Genomic DNA, 16,372 nt, shown 5'->3' on the forward strand with positions numbered 1-16,372 from the left:
GGACTTATCCAGAGGTTTTGAGTTCAAGCTCCGGTCCGATTACCACAGATTCATATCACTTCTCCGCACACAGGGGACCGAAATGGGTACTGGTATGTAAAAAGTACTTCACACTTCTTTGTAAGAGAGGAGCAGAATATACCCCAAGGTGGAGTCTTTGGTTTTCAAGTTTATATTTTGTGCATCCTTTTGTATTTACAGAGTGATAATTACTCCAAAGACTGTACAGTAGTGGCAACTGTACTACAGCATGCATCATAGATCTATTGCCATTATTCCCTCTAAACAGTGCCTATCTAGCTTTAAAACTCTGTCTACACTATCAAACTTTATGTGACAAAAAAATGTGATGTGCCCATATATGGACATGATGATGTCATATCACTACAATATTTGGGCACATCACACTTTTTTGTCACATAATAAAGTTTAATAGTGTAGACAGAGCTTAAGGTTAAAACACTACTACTTACCCGAAAGCTATTATTGGGGTTTTTAGTACTACTTTCAGCAACGCTTACATCAACCAGTTCAACTTCTTCATAAATCTCAGACTGTATAAGATAAAATGGTATTAATAAGTAACCATTTCCTAACACAAATTTTAAAACTTCTTTAAATTCTATTAATTGTATGGTAAATAGAGACAAGAAACCAAGAAACCAAATTATAATTTATTAGGTAAAATGTTCAAAGAAATAAACCAATATTACAACTTGCGTCAAGACAGTTTGGTTTACCAGTATTTATTTATTCCAACATTTACCAATTATTACGTTTAAAACAAAAGGAAAATGTGTTTAAAAATACAATATGTCCGTATTATATGATTCAATAAAAAAAATAGGGTTGTTTATGCCCTCTGTGGAGGCACATGAGAAGTGTAAGCAGACAGAAGCAGTTTTTGCCTCATTAAATCTAGCAAATCTTTGACTTGATTCATAATCTCACAAGCACTTTAAGCACTGCAATCATTACGAGACAATGAACGGGCAATTTGACGGTTTAAAGTGTTATTTGAATGAGGTGACGTCACTATTGATTCTCTGCTCACATCAAAGGTAAAGTGTTTGTTTGCATAGCAGATATCGCCTAGACTTTATTGCTATGGGGAATCAATGTAACCGGCCACTAACTCTTTTTACACTGTATATATTCTCGTATGGTAATTCTGTCCATGGGGATTTAACTGTTCGTTAAAAGCTAAATACAGTATGCAATGGTGGGTTTGGAAAAGAAGAAAGCGCAGCGCTATGGGCTCGAGTTTCAGGAAAAATATCGGCATGAGCCCACAAGGGATGAAAGGGGGAGGGCGGGGTGTGGCATTGGGGAGAGGTGGTGTTAGAATGGGTCATATGATAACTATGTAATATCACAGTATTTTTAGCATGAGTATGTGTGCCTCTCCTTTCTCTCTCTCAAAAGAATAGAGAAATGGCTTATTTAATATGATGTGCACAGAAGGGCCCAGTTGCAAACTGTCCCATTTCCAGGTAGGGATGTTCAACTAAAAATTCCTATTTGATATTGCTCTCTCTCACTTTGATGAGGAAAGGCTTATGTCGGTTTATCCAGGTAATATAGGCACAAAACAAACAAAAAAATTTTTATTGTTTATTTTTAATACTATTAAATCTAAATTTAAATTCTAAAATCTTTTAATATAATTTCATTTAAAATACTTCCATATTATTAAATAAAAATCATGTTTTCGATCATTTTTAAAATTAATTCCAGCATAATTTTTAAAAGATTCAATATTTAGATTGATCTTAATGAGAATAAAAATAGAAACCAAATATTATTTCCTGTCGATTTAATCTGTTTCCTCTTTGTTATACAGGACGTTTCAACCTTCTTTGTACAAATATCAAAACCTTAATTGATCAATAAAAGCGCGTGTTTGTGGTCTGTGTATTGTTAGAAAAAAATGTGGATTCTTGGAAATACAGATAAATGTATGAATAAATTGAACATATAAATTAAATTTAGCCCACATTTCTTTAACATTAATCATAATCAGTTGAGCTTTGCCACTAATATCAAGTTCAAGTTCAAGTTCAACGTAAACATTTATTTTCTTTCTTTCAATCAATAATAAAACAAATGAATAAGGTATTAACATCAAATAATACTTTATATAAAAAGAACAGCAACATGTAGAAAAAAAGATGGCAATCCACGAAAGGCAAGCCTGAGATGTGGAAGCCCACACAATGAAGTAATAAATAAGTTAGACAGGACACAAACACACAGGTACAGAACAAACTTACAGGACACGAATCACAACACAAACAGACATCAACAGACAGAACATGCACAGACACACACGAATCACAACATTGATTGAAATAAGGTGATTTTATTATGTTATATTTTTTATTACTTTGGATTTAAACAAATAAAGAAATGAATGAATGAAAGTAATGTCTTTACTTGTTAAATTAAATATTTTTTAATACATTAAAATACAATCTTTAATAATTTTGTTTGTTAATAAATATTCATTATTACTAATGTTTTAACATATTTTATAAAAAAGGTATCTTTAATTGCAATACTGATTCAAGTATAACCCCATGGTGGGCTTATACCCATGTTCGTGTGCCATGACTGCTTTTATTAACAACTTCATATTTAACATTTTATACATTCTTAAAAATAATATGATGAAAAAGTCAGTGATTTGAAACTAGAACGCGAAACAGAAATAAATAATGAAATACTTTGCAATTTATCAAATTAATAAGTAAACATATATTAGTAGGCATGCTTTAAACTATATAATAATAAGCTACAGTTGGTAATATGATTATTAAAAGCTATAAATAAACAACTCACATTGCTTTCCTTGGCGTAGAACAGCTTCCTCCCTTTTAACTTGAAATACCTGCTTCGCCATCTCTGTAATAAAAACAAGAAATAATTTTGTTTGAAGGTTTGCATGGCAAAATCAAATGTTGATATAAAGTTTGCGGTACACCACATATATTAGTTCTGAAAAGAAACATTTTTAAAAAGAGAAACTCAACAGTTCTTTTCAGAACTAATATACGTGGTGTACCGCAAACTTTATATCAACAAGAAATAATTTCTTACAAAAACCGCCACTCATCTCACGATAACTACCGTCTACATGCATCTCAATATTTATCAGCAAATGTTTTCGTAGACTCTATTTTCCCAGATGTGATTTGGGGTGTGTGCATGCCCAGCTCGAGTTTCCAAATACCCATTTTTTCATCCGTAGTAAACCATAAGCTACCACATGGTAACTGTTTCCTAATGCTTCCGTTCTCTTGAATATAACAGCCTAAAGGAGCGATTTAACCCGTTTTATACCCCCCTAGATAGCCTACCGAGTTATTATCCAAACCATGCTAACACTTGAAAGCAATAAGGCGCAATTTGACTGTAAAGTAATTTAACCAATGGGTCACTTGTGATTGGTCAAGTCACTGGAGTTGACCGGTCACTTGTGATTGGTCAAGTCACTGGAGTTGCACCTAAGTGGGAAACAAGCTTTATATCTGACTAATAAACGTAACTTTGTAAATGACAATATTTTATCAAATAACTTACTTGGAATGAAGATGTTTGCATCGACAGATACCCTTCTTTAGTACATGCCTGCAAAGAAAAAAATAAAACCAATTATTGAATAAATAGACAGTGTCCGCTGAAGAAATATTTGCAAAATAATATTAATTTCAATACAAAATTGAATAATACAGACTGAGAGGTCAACGTTTCGCAACCAATTTCAATCTCTCTGTTTGTTTTTGTTTTTTTATTTACACCTTATTTATAGAGGGTGACCCTAAACAGCGTATGCTGACAATCAAGGGGCCCTCTTGATGAGTGACAGTGGCTGTGTGTATACTAGTACACCAGGGTAACCCCTACTCGTCTCGAAAGATGTACTAGGTAAGTGCACATGAGCCAGATGTGTACACTGGACCTAGGGTTATAGTCCTTATCCGAGAAGACTCGTTCTACCACCAGAACCATGGAGCGAGTGAGGCTTTGCCGATGTTAATATGCAAGGTATTGCGGTTCAACTGTATAACCGCTTGGCCACTCACCGCCTTATAGTTATTAAATTTTGTATTGAAATTATAAAGTAACGTCTGTAGAAATGTTAAAAAGTCAAAGATAATACCACATGGTGGTATAGGGTGGTACAATGTCCACAATAACCTTACATCATTGCACAATTATTTTGAATCTAAACTGTACAAAAAATACAAAAGCATAATAGATTCAAGATGACACAATTAATCCCCAATGGGGTCATAAAAAAAGCATAAACTATGAGACCAGTATGGGATGGTATTTCTAACGTGTTTCATATTGATACGTACTACTGTATTTTATGTTGCGTAACTTGTTACGTAATAAGCGTCTATTTGGCGTCATAACAAGAAACAAAGATAGTTCACTTCACATTAAAGCACTCAATTGTATCAATTAAATCATTTTCTTTTTTTGGGTTACTATATTTAGATCATACCTTAATTGAATAGTAATCCACTCCATGTTTATTTAATTCATTTACTTTCAACAAAGATGCAAATATAACATTTTAACAATTTCAAAGAAAAAATTTGGTAAAATATAATCCTTCTTAACACCTTCTGACGTCAAGTGATGCTTGAAGGAGTACAAGACAGGTCGCTGTATTTAATTATAGTAACATGAAATAAATACATAAACATTGTTGGTACTAAAAGGTTCTTTTTATTACGTAACAAGGATAAATAACGATATACAAATAATGAATGTTTATGAGTGCAATGGAGCAAATAATTTCATGAGGTGAAAGGTTATATTTTCATAAGGAGGAACATCTGAGATAAGGTGGGTATCCGGGAACATTCTACAAATGTTGAGATAAATAATGATATACAAATAATTAATGTTTATGAGTGCAATGGAGCAAATAATTTCATGAGGTGAAAGGTTATATTTTCATAAGGGAGAACATCTGAGATAAGGTGGGTATCCATGAACATTCTACAATGCAATGGGGCAAATAATTTCATGAGGTAAAAGAAGAAAGGTTATATTTTCATAAGGGAGAACATCTGAGATAGGGTGGGTATCCAGGAACAAACATTCTACAACGCCTGCTTATCTTAGAATTTAACATTAATATTTACTGTATATATTAACGAATGATACTCTATAACTTGACTAAATCAATTAGTATTTGACGATAATACACTAGACAACGAACGTCATATGGAACAATAGAAAAAATAAATCTTGCGACATAAGGAGCATTAAGAATCACTGACGTGATTATGCAAACAATCTTGACATTATTGCTGGTCGCAATAAAGTCTCTTTTATTTTTATAATTTGATTGATTTTTAGAAAGAAAATGAAAAGTGAAAAACAAACACAGGTTTTAATATTTTATTAATATTATTTAATATTTTAGTTTATTTAATAAATTATTGAAATTGGTTATCAAACAATATATAAAACATGACTAAAATTTAGCCATTTATTATGAACACTATTACCATATGAATTGGTTTAATTATTAAAAGTGTGTATACACACTGTTACGCTGTTTTTTTCTAGTGTCCAAACAATATTTATTTATTTATTTATTCTTTCTTTATTCTGCAGGCACTTTCAGTACTAGTGCACTGATTTCAAAGTGGTACAGTAATTGGAAATATCATTATCATCATCAATGGTATCCAGTAATTGGAAATACACAATGGCGTATTTTGAGTAATATACTACAGTAAGTATTAAACTTTTCAATCAATCAAAATCACATTTATTTCCTCCATTCTTTTATAAACATAATTATAATAACAACATACAACATGAAGGAGGCACTAATGGCATATATAGCAACAAGCATTCAAAACCGTACTCGTTGTTGTCGTCGTGTCCTCTAAAGAACTCAGGTCAAAGGTTAAGCAAACCTTTTAAAAGAGGGTCCCTGAATATCAGTTAACCCGCTGGGCTAAACTGGAAGGGGACCCTTTTTAAAGATGGTTACACAAACCAACAGTGGTGTTGGTAGTCTATGCATGCTAGCTTACCTGGATAAACCGACAATAGCCCTTTCTTCTCGAAGAGCGAGATATACCTCGAAAAGTAGAAATTTTCATTCATTTTTAAAGATGGTTGAAATAAATAAAAAATAATATTAATTTACCAACACTCAAGCAGATCTTACCATCCTTAAACTAAATATTGTCAGAAATACCCAAGTTTGCTTGAAACAGCCAAGAAAGAGAGGCTTCCATTATTTTATTCACACAGCTTGCACTCAAAATGTAAAAATAAACTAGACAAAATATTGTTTATTGCATAATATTGATTAATTTTGAATAGCCGAAAGAAAAATACCCTCATTAAATTTAGATTCGCAAACCTGCTGCCAAGCCTTATGCAACTTTGTTTTGTATGTTCTTTTATGCAAATTAATGCTAATCAACTTGACTCTGAGTATTAATATTACTGCAGGTATTTAATGCTACAGTATACCAGCAAATCCAATAATATTCATAATTCTTTATTACATCACTCATTATCACATCATTACAATTCTAATTTTAGCTTTTCCTTTAACCTGTTGGCTAATTGTATACTAATCAAGCATCATTATTAAAGCATAATTTATTAAATAACACAAAAATATTAAATTTTAAATTATTGGCTAGTAGATCATAGCTCCAATGCCACTCCATAATGTAGGCTAAATGTTATCTCCAAATTTTTACCCAATTTCGCAGGCAGGCCCCATGCGGTGTTGTAACGCAGAGTAACGGTCACTGACTTTTCTGGAGTAATTCAAATGATAGTTTTTGTTATTGTCATCATCATCATTTGGTATCATCATCAGAGTACAGTATTTCTATGTGCTGTACATACAGAATGTACTATTGTTAAAAATAGGCTTACAGTAGTACCAGGTTTATATAATTATTTTAGTATAGAATTAAATCAAGGATTTTTATCTGTTTTAAGCCTACGAATGGCACATTACTATCATAGACATAGTGTAGTTTTATTTTCTCTTTCCTCACGCTGACAACGCCAACAAATGAAAAAAAAACTGACGCTTCAAAAATTGTATACAATTCTGTTATATTCTTTAAATGTTCTTATTAAAACTACATTTATATATATTTCATTTTTGATTGCTGTAAATAATAGTATTCATAAAATGTAATTCAATGTCATTTGTATCAAAATAAAACCATATATCAGCATTAGAGAAAGCTAAGGCTACCTCATCCTATTTTTCAATCTCATCAAATTTAATTCCACAATGGGATGGGATAGGAATAAATGCAATAGCCAATGTGACATTAATTGAATCAGATATTTTATACTGACTGTATCATCTGTCATTTCAATCGGCCTAGCAGTACATTAGCGTTCGTTCTTTAGCTCACTCACTCCCATTGTTTTCAATATCCATCTCTGCCTGATGACAAACAACATTCAGTTAAATTTATTATAGAAATTAATTCATACATTACATGACTCACATACAGAATAAAAAATAAAATAAATTAAAAAGAATTTAATTTAAAATATTGTTGTATTAAATGGGCCTAGGATGGAAACATATTTACTTACATATAATTGCATGGGTACATTTACATGATAAGTTCGGCTCATGTACCCACCTTAAGCTCTGTCTACACTATCAAACTAGTTTGAAAAAAAATGATGCTGTTTATGCATATCCTCTGCATCATCATCCAGATGATGTAAATGCAATACCCTACCCTCAATGTGAAATTATTGTATATGACATATAATAATAATTTACATGCAGCAGATTTTGTTGATGTTCCATAGCACAAGAAGCCAAAGGCGTAGTAATAAAATAATGAATAAAGATTGTATAATATTGAAGGTTAAACTTTCTGATTATATAATGTTTAACCCTATACGCTAAAAAAAATACTGATAGTGTTTTAAAAACAGTGAGTTGAAGCATTTACTGTTGAGATTCAATTATATTGCCTGACAACATTTGTGGGCCAGGGCATGAAATAGAGTGTGCTTGTACGCTTGTGTATAAATTAGGGCAAAGTTATATCTTCAAATTACTTTAAGGAGCTACTGTAAGAATTAAATTTGTTTTTAATGCAAAATATGTAGGCCACTAGAGATAAATGTTTGAAATATAAACTACATTTACAGGATTACAGAGTTGGCGTATCTACATTCTAATGTCGTCGGCCATTCCACCTATCGACCAATAATTGATATAATGATAAATTGTTGCCAAGATACTGATGTACAAACTGCGATATGCGGTCGTTTGCGATGGCAATGACCCAAATAACTCTTCATTCTACTACACTCGATTTTAATGGCCGTATAATGGACAGTGCGCAATATACACGAGTATTTACTGACCGTGCAACGGCAGTTGTACTAATAGTCTCGGTAATAAAATCTCAACTCGTCGCTATAATTAAGATGATTAAATTGCAATTCTCACAACCCATAAACCGTAAGTGTAATGTGTAGCATTTGCTGAACAAGTGTAAGAATCTCTCCGTGATTAATCATCGTAATCCAAATTTTCGGCAATATTACTTCACATGTAGTATTCTCGTTTGTACATGATCAACGAGTGTGAACGTCCGTCGAGTCTCTCGAAGCATAATTACACGGAATTCAACACGTAACCTGTAGGTTCCGTAAATTATACACGGTTATTAACTGCCGTTGCTATGGCGACTTTCAAGGTTGATGAATTCGTAGCCCAGTTGTTCATTACTCAACACTTATTTAATTTAGAAAAATACAGTAGAAATTTTTATAGAAAATGCTCATCAGTAAATAAAAAGGGACAATTTTTATGTACAGTATATATGTACCGTATTGTCGTTTCAATGTTACCAAGAATGGATTTATCTCACGTATTTGTCTTCTTTTTAATAATTGTGTAGTTAAAGATAATTCTATTGATCTCTTTTTTGACCGTTTTAATTGTTTTTGTAATAAAATTAGTAAGATTGTATAACTTTGTATTGTAAAGATATATATATATATTTTATTCCATTCTGTAAGGGGCAGCTTTCCCGCTGTTGAATGAGATTGTAAATAAATTAAATAAATAACAAGTATAATATGTATGTATTTGATTTGGAATGATGTCATGACAACAATGGTTCAACATCTTACAGTTTGAGATTTAGTATGGAAATTCCAACCAGAATCAACTTAAAGTTCGTAACCGGTGTCTGTAAAACTTCAGCTTCCAGGAAGAGGCAGTTGAAACTAGGATTGTCATATTGCTGTCAACACCATTGTAACAGTTGGAGAATAGCCAGAGCAACACAACATCTAGATTACTAATTAGGGTTGAAAAAGACGCACATTAATCTAACTTTGTTTACAACGTTCTAATCATTCAATACAGCACGTAATCCATTTCTCTCAATCAACAGCCTAGTGTAAACCACCTCATCCTAAAAAACATAACAGGCCTTCTAGTCACAATGTGAACCAATTCATCTTTAAAAACATAGGCAGGCTGGTAGTCTAGTGTGAACTACCTCATCCTAAAAAACACAAGTTAACAGGCCTGCTAGTCCAGTGTGAACCACATCATAAACAGGCCAAGTCAATTTTAAAATTACACCACAATTTGTCAAAGAGCTTATGTTTTTTTACAGAATCAATCTGTTCAGCTAAAGCTCTGTCTACACTATCAAATTTTATATAACAACAAATGTGATGTGCCCATATATGGACATGATGATGTCATATTACTACCATATTTAAGCATCTCTACCATATATGAGCACATCACAATTTTTGTGTCAAACTAGTTTGATAGAGTAGACAGAGCTTTACACCAGATTGTTATATGTTTATCTTATTGTAATTCCCTCTCCCCTTTCCATACATTATGCAAAAAATGATGATATAAATCAAAGATGAGTCAGGTGATAAATAAATCAATTCATTTTTTAATTAACAAGTCACTAGATACATCAAGCGAAGGAAACATCAATGAACCACAGGAGGTCAAACCAACTATGTTACCTAATCAATCATCTTGTTATATTATATAATACAGAGTTCAAAGATGCTACCAGTCCTTCAATTTTGCATAAGTTAAATTAATTATTGGATAGGTTGATTTACGGCCAAAGTATATAATTAACTTCACTGTTTGTGACTAATTTTGATGTTAAAGATGTATTGTCCCCCAAAAACCTGAAAAATGAAGATTAATAAATTCAGACTTTAAATAGGCCATTTTGCAGTTTAAAAAAAAGTTATTCACTTCTGTAAAAAAAAAAAAAAAAATAAGTATTTAAAGTAAAATAAGTATTAGTTTTCTTAATAATATTCTATCAGCAATACTAAAGATTGTTTACACAGTGACAATGAAACTCACTAATTAATTGTTGACAAGCATCTGGGTTATGAATCGCGTAATTAGTTTGTTATTTTACACCAATTTAGACATTCTGGAATTAAGATATCTAATGATAGAGAGATACAGAAAGACAATGCTGATAACCTGGGATATAAATATATCCATATAAGGTAATGAACAAACTTAGTAACTACCACAGATAAAATTGACAGCAGTGTTGTAACGGACTACATGATGGAGCAAAACCGTTAATTGTATTAGAATATGAAACCATACAGCAGCACGAAATGATCTCCAATAGATATTACCGTTTAATTATTGATAGACTAATTGATGTTCATAAAGAAATCTCAAATTTGATGGCGTCATATTGAGTGGGACAAAGGTTCACCTTCTGCTCTATAGTAACTGAATAGCCTACTGTAATAAGTGTAAAGCTCTGTCTACACTATCAGAAACAAAAACAAATGTGATGTGCCCATATATAGACATGAAGATGTCATATCCCTACCATATTTGGGAATATCACTACCATATTTAGGTACATCAAACTAGTTTGATAATGTAGACAGAGCTTAACACTACGTCCTCTTGATACAACACAGAAATACTTGATGACACAATTATTTTATTTTTTTAATCTGTAAATATACATAGGATTGAATTCAGAACAAGTTTATGTATTTACAGAAACAAATTTTTGTCAGTATTATTTTTATTTTAACAAAAATACCGAAAAAAAATTAATTATTTTTGCAAAATACAGTATGAAAATTGTGTAAATCTCATCTTTTGGTTTCTCTTTTATAATATAATGTAACAAGTTTATGTAGGCCTACTATTTACTGAAACCAATTTTTGTCAGTATTATTTTTAACCAAACACCGAATTATTTAAAAATTAATTATTTTTGCAAATTGAGTGAATTTCCTCTTTTGATGTCTCTTTTAAAATAGAATGTGTAGGTTTACCTAGAGTAAGTAAGACACAAATAAATTGCACAGATCAGGGAGTTAAATGAAATCCATGGTATGGGAATTAGGAAAACTATTATTTTCCAGAGATTTTAACTAGAAAATAATTAAAATGTGACAAGAGACTAAAGCTCTGTCTACACTATCAAACTTTATGTGCCAAAAAATGTGATGTGCCCATATATGTACATGATGATGTCATATCACTACCATATTTGGGTATACAGTATCACTACCATATTTGGGTATATCACTACCATATTTGGGTATATCACTACCATATTTGGGTATATCAATACCATATTTGGGCACATCACACTTTTTTTGTCAAACTAGTTTGATACAAGTGTAGACAGAGCTTAAAATAAATCCACAGCAGCGTATGATAATCACACATATCAGTTTACGATTTCTACTTTTTATGCTAAACATATAATATTCATACAGCCGTCTCTATTCATGTATTCTATTCAATCATAAAATGACTTTATAGATGATCGATCAAATGCAGTTCAAACAATATACTATATGAACGCTCACTGCTGCTGACTTGACCTTTGTACATACTGTATCATGGTAAAAAAGATTATTTTTATATATTTATATGGATAATAACAATGATATTTTTTTAAAAACAAAATATGAGAATATTTCAGATCAAGAAATAATTTTCACATAACTTGGCTTTGGCTATATTCTTTGTAACATGAATTATTTGAAAAAAAAAGGAAAAAATCATGGGAAAAATCTTTTTTTTTTTTAATTTATAAATTTATCGAATATAATATTAGGCTTAAAGCCTGTTTTTCCTCTCACTTGCACTGCAGATGAAGGGCTAGTGTTTTAGCCGAAAGCTCTGCTAACTTTTCAGGCCGTTTTACTTTATCGTTTTGATTTATCTTTTTGCTTATTTTATTTGTATCTCCATTGAGATCCAGTCATTGATACCCACAGCATTGTCATTTTTTCTGTGCTTCTTTTATTTGTATCCCCATTGAGATCCAGCCACTGATACCCACAGCATTGTCATTTTTTCAGTGCTTATTTTATTTGTATCTCCATTGAGATCCAACCACTGATACACACAGCATTGCAATTTTTTCAGTGTCTATTTTATTTTTTATCTCCATGGAAATCCAGCCACTGATACCCATAGCATTGTCATTTTTTCTGTGCTTATTATACAGTATTTGTATCTCAATTGAGATCCAGCCACTGATACCCGCATCATTGTGATTTTTCCAGTGATTTGCCTTTGGATTTATAATAATAATAATACCACATTTATATAGCACCCTTCTCATGAGTAATCATGCTCAAAGGCGCTTTACAAGCAATATTACCTCAGTAATTTTTTGAATCAAACACATATGGAAACGTACTCCCATAATGCAGCTAGTAATCAGCGCAAAGTTGTGTCTTGATCTAACCCGGAACCCATTTAATACACCTTGGTGGAGGAAGCAAGCGTAAGTAAAGTGTCTTGCCTATGGATACAAGCAATGCAGCGAGAGTTGGATTCGAACCTCACAATCGGTAATCCAGGGTCCAACACACTGCGCCACACGCCCTTACAATTAGATGAATATTAAGTTATCAATTTGTTATTCCAGGTACAACTATGAAATTCACATGATTAAAAAAATGACTGGTATGGATTATTTATAGACATGAACACAATCATTATATCACAAACAAATCTAATATTATACTTATACAGTATTAAAGTGGATTGGGCTTGGGCTATTTATACTTTTTAATTATAAAGGTAGATGCTAATGTATACGTCTGCTACAAATTAATTTATTTTTAACCATATAATTGGGCGCAGCTGCATTAGTATATAAGAGGTTTATTATTGACATCTAGTATTTTACAATACAGTATACTTTAGTATAGTAATGATTAATATTCCACTGTGTATTATCACATACACAGTATACGTTTGTTTAACAGATTTGACATTTGTCTAGTAAAGTAAAATCTAAATATTCATTTGTAATTCAGCAACGTCTTGGGGTTCAATAAGACCTGGTAAAGCTAATAATAGATTACTGTACATACTGCTAATGAGAAGTCAGAATTTTATTACTAATTTACATGTAGACTAAATTATGTTTAAATTGGCAATTTTTAATTGGGATCCAAGTCGATTGTAACTATAATTACAAATTGAGTAAATGTGAACGCTATCCTGCGTCAATCTAGTGACTGTCATTAATATTGCGTGACCTAATTCTGTAACTAAGAGGAAAGCCCACGGCAAAAATGAATTTATATTGAATCATTACCCAGTTATCCTGTGAAGATGGATTTTGCTAAATGTAAAAAAATACATCAAAGTACATTAGACTTTATTAATTAAATTGACATTTGGGGAATGAAGTTAGTCAAGCTGTGTGAGTAACAATATTTGGTGGGTGGCAGTCATTTTTGTTAAAAGGTTATGAGAATTTGTTTTAATGTGGGTGTTGGTGTGTTATTCAGACTACAAATTAAACTACACAAACCAAGGGTATGTGTGTCCAGATCCATGAAGTTATGTTTTAGTATCGCAAGTAAGGTCACATGATTAGCATTGTAACAGCCTCGACTCGATTAACTAACTCTTTTGTCACAAAGTGTCGCGGATTGGGCGAAAATCCTGTATAATGAGTATACTTCGTATGAACAAGGGGCGAACATCCGGTATGGTGTGTACAGGCCTTTAGGGGTGAGCATTAGGTATGGTGTGAAGAAGCCTTTAGGGGCGAGCATCCCGTATGGTGTGAACAGGCCTTTAGGGGCGAACATCCGGTATGGTGTGAACAGGCCTTTAAGTTAGTATTCCAATACTAGCTTTTGACAAGGTAGCGTTATAGTAGTTGTAGACGGGACATGGTGGGAAATGCCTTAACCTGAGTACACATTTAGGTAGACTTTAAAGCTAAAACTAGATTGTACTTGGTGGAGTTATAGACTAACTGCCGGTTGGAACAACTTTAAAATCCTGGTGGTGAAGCAATGTTAGGCTAGGTGGGGCTCAAACTCAGTACCCACTAAACTGTATAATTTAAGACTATAAATACATAATCCTAGCAAGTGTTGATAATCTATTTTTAATACTATTCTATGAACTGTAAAATACTATAACATACGTTTTCCAATAGACCTTGCATCGTCCTAATATTCCTATAGCATTTCTGCCAACCTCTGTTAACAGGGTGTGTGGATAGGGACCAACAAACAACATAAACAAATTAAGTATCACCTCTATTCACTTCAAGCATGGCTTACTTTAAAATCTATTTAATGCAATCACTGGACCATTTTACTTTTCTTCAAATATGCTAAGCTTAAATTTAACAATATAATACATTGTAAGATTAGATTTGATTGGTTAAATCATCAAGTCACAGTGTGGATAAATTTAGCCTTTATTATTTGACAATTTGATAATTTTTTTTAAAGAAGTCAAAGTTGTTATTCATTCCACGTGGGGCAATTAGAAAATAGGACTGAATAATATAATCAATAACACAAACATAACATTAATTTAAACACATACATTGTTCTTTTTTTAAATAATATATGTTTCCTGCCTTAAAAAAGGAAGAATTATTTTTATTTATTTTTAAAACATTTTTCTGTTATGTAAGTTATTATTTCTTTTCAAACATGGAAAAAAAAACCAGCATTGTACGTCTAATTGTAATGATTTATTTTTTCAAATAATATATTTCCTGCCTTATAGAAGGAACAATTATTTTCGTTTATTTAAAAAAAATGTCTGTTATGTAAGTTATTATTTCTTTTCAAACATGGATAAAAAACCAGTTTTCTTAAAATAACACACAGTAATGATTTATTTTTTCAAATAATATATTTCCTGCTTTAAAGAAGGAACAATTATTTTCGTTTATTTAAAAAAAATGTCTCTGTTATGCAAGTTATTATTTCTTTTCAAACATGGATAAAAAACCAGTTTTCTTAAAATAACGCACAGTACGTCTAATTGTGATAATTTATTTTTTCAAATAATATATTTCCTGGATTATATTCGTTTATTTTTAAAACATTTCTCTGTTAGGTAAGTTATTATTTCTTTTCAAAAATGGAAAAGAAAAAAAAAAAACAGGTTTCTTAAATTAACGCACAGTAAGTCTAATTGTGATGTTTTATATACAAATTATTTATAAAAAGAAAAGACTATGAAAATGATATTGATCCAGGCTGGTAAGCTAGACACAGAATGGAAGACCTATGGAGTTTATGGAACTTAGGAAATGAAAGTATAAAGTTAAGCTCAGACAGAATTTTCATAATCATTTCTATCACATATAAAATGTGATATAAGCCTGGAATATCTAAGGCATTGTATACTTACCAGGATCTAGAGGTGAGTACTTATAGGATACTGAAATAAAGTCACTAATTCCAAACTTAAGTTCCTTTACTAGATGATTTACTGTTGCCTAGGCTCAGTAAACTTTGACATTAATTCTCTGGTTTTAGTACTTTTCCTATCAGACCGTTTTACAGAACAAAAGAATACTACAAGGAACTAAAGAATAAACATAATATCGTTCGCTATAGAATTTTGGTTTCACTTTTTTCATTATCATAACAAAACCTCAGTCAGTTTAACATTTTTAAAACATTATAAGTGGGATGGGTTAAAATATTTGATTACAAAAAAGTGTTCCGAATAAATTTAAGAGTTCAGAAAAAAAATAGATTTTTAAAAATGATATTATTGTACCATATTAGGTATAAATAGGTTGTTTCAAATAATAGTAATGAAATAACTTCACCTACGCTTTTGATTTGAGCTCAAATTGGGAAGGCGGGAATAACACTGTTGATTTATACTAAAGCTAAAATACATCGTCTTTTTACAATTTCATAAAATAAGCATTTTATTTCTTTACCGTGTATGCGCTTGTATGTTAATTAGTTTGGTGTGTTCTATAGAACTGCAGGCCTACAACAAAGCTTATCAAACTCAAGGCCTACTTTACTTTAGTAC

General features: G+C 31.5%; 1 protein-coding gene across 2 annotated transcripts in view; it reads right to left on the bottom strand.

Moving 5' to 3' along the window:
• LOC144842862 (diacylglycerol kinase delta-like) overlaps positions 1-16,372 on the bottom strand; it is a 51,815-nt gene that overhangs the window by 34,386 nt on the left and 1,057 nt on the right. For both annotated transcript variants that reach the window (XM_078699420.1, XM_078699419.1), the window contains exons 2-4: positions 3,583-3,630; positions 2,842-2,904; positions 474-554 (exon numbers count right to left, since the gene is read on the bottom strand). In XM_078699420.1, the coding sequence (XP_078555546.1) occupies positions 474-554; positions 2,842-2,904; positions 3,583-3,630 (192 nt within the window). The remainder of the gene's footprint in view (positions 1-473; positions 555-2,841; positions 2,905-3,582; positions 3,631-16,372) is intronic.

Source organism: Antedon bifida, chromosome 5 (genome assembly GCF_963402885.1).
Source record: "Antedon bifida chromosome 5, ecAntBifi1.1, whole genome shotgun sequence".
In the NCBI taxonomy this organism is placed as follows: Eukaryota; Metazoa; Echinodermata; class Crinoidea; order Comatulida; family Antedonidae; genus Antedon; species Antedon bifida.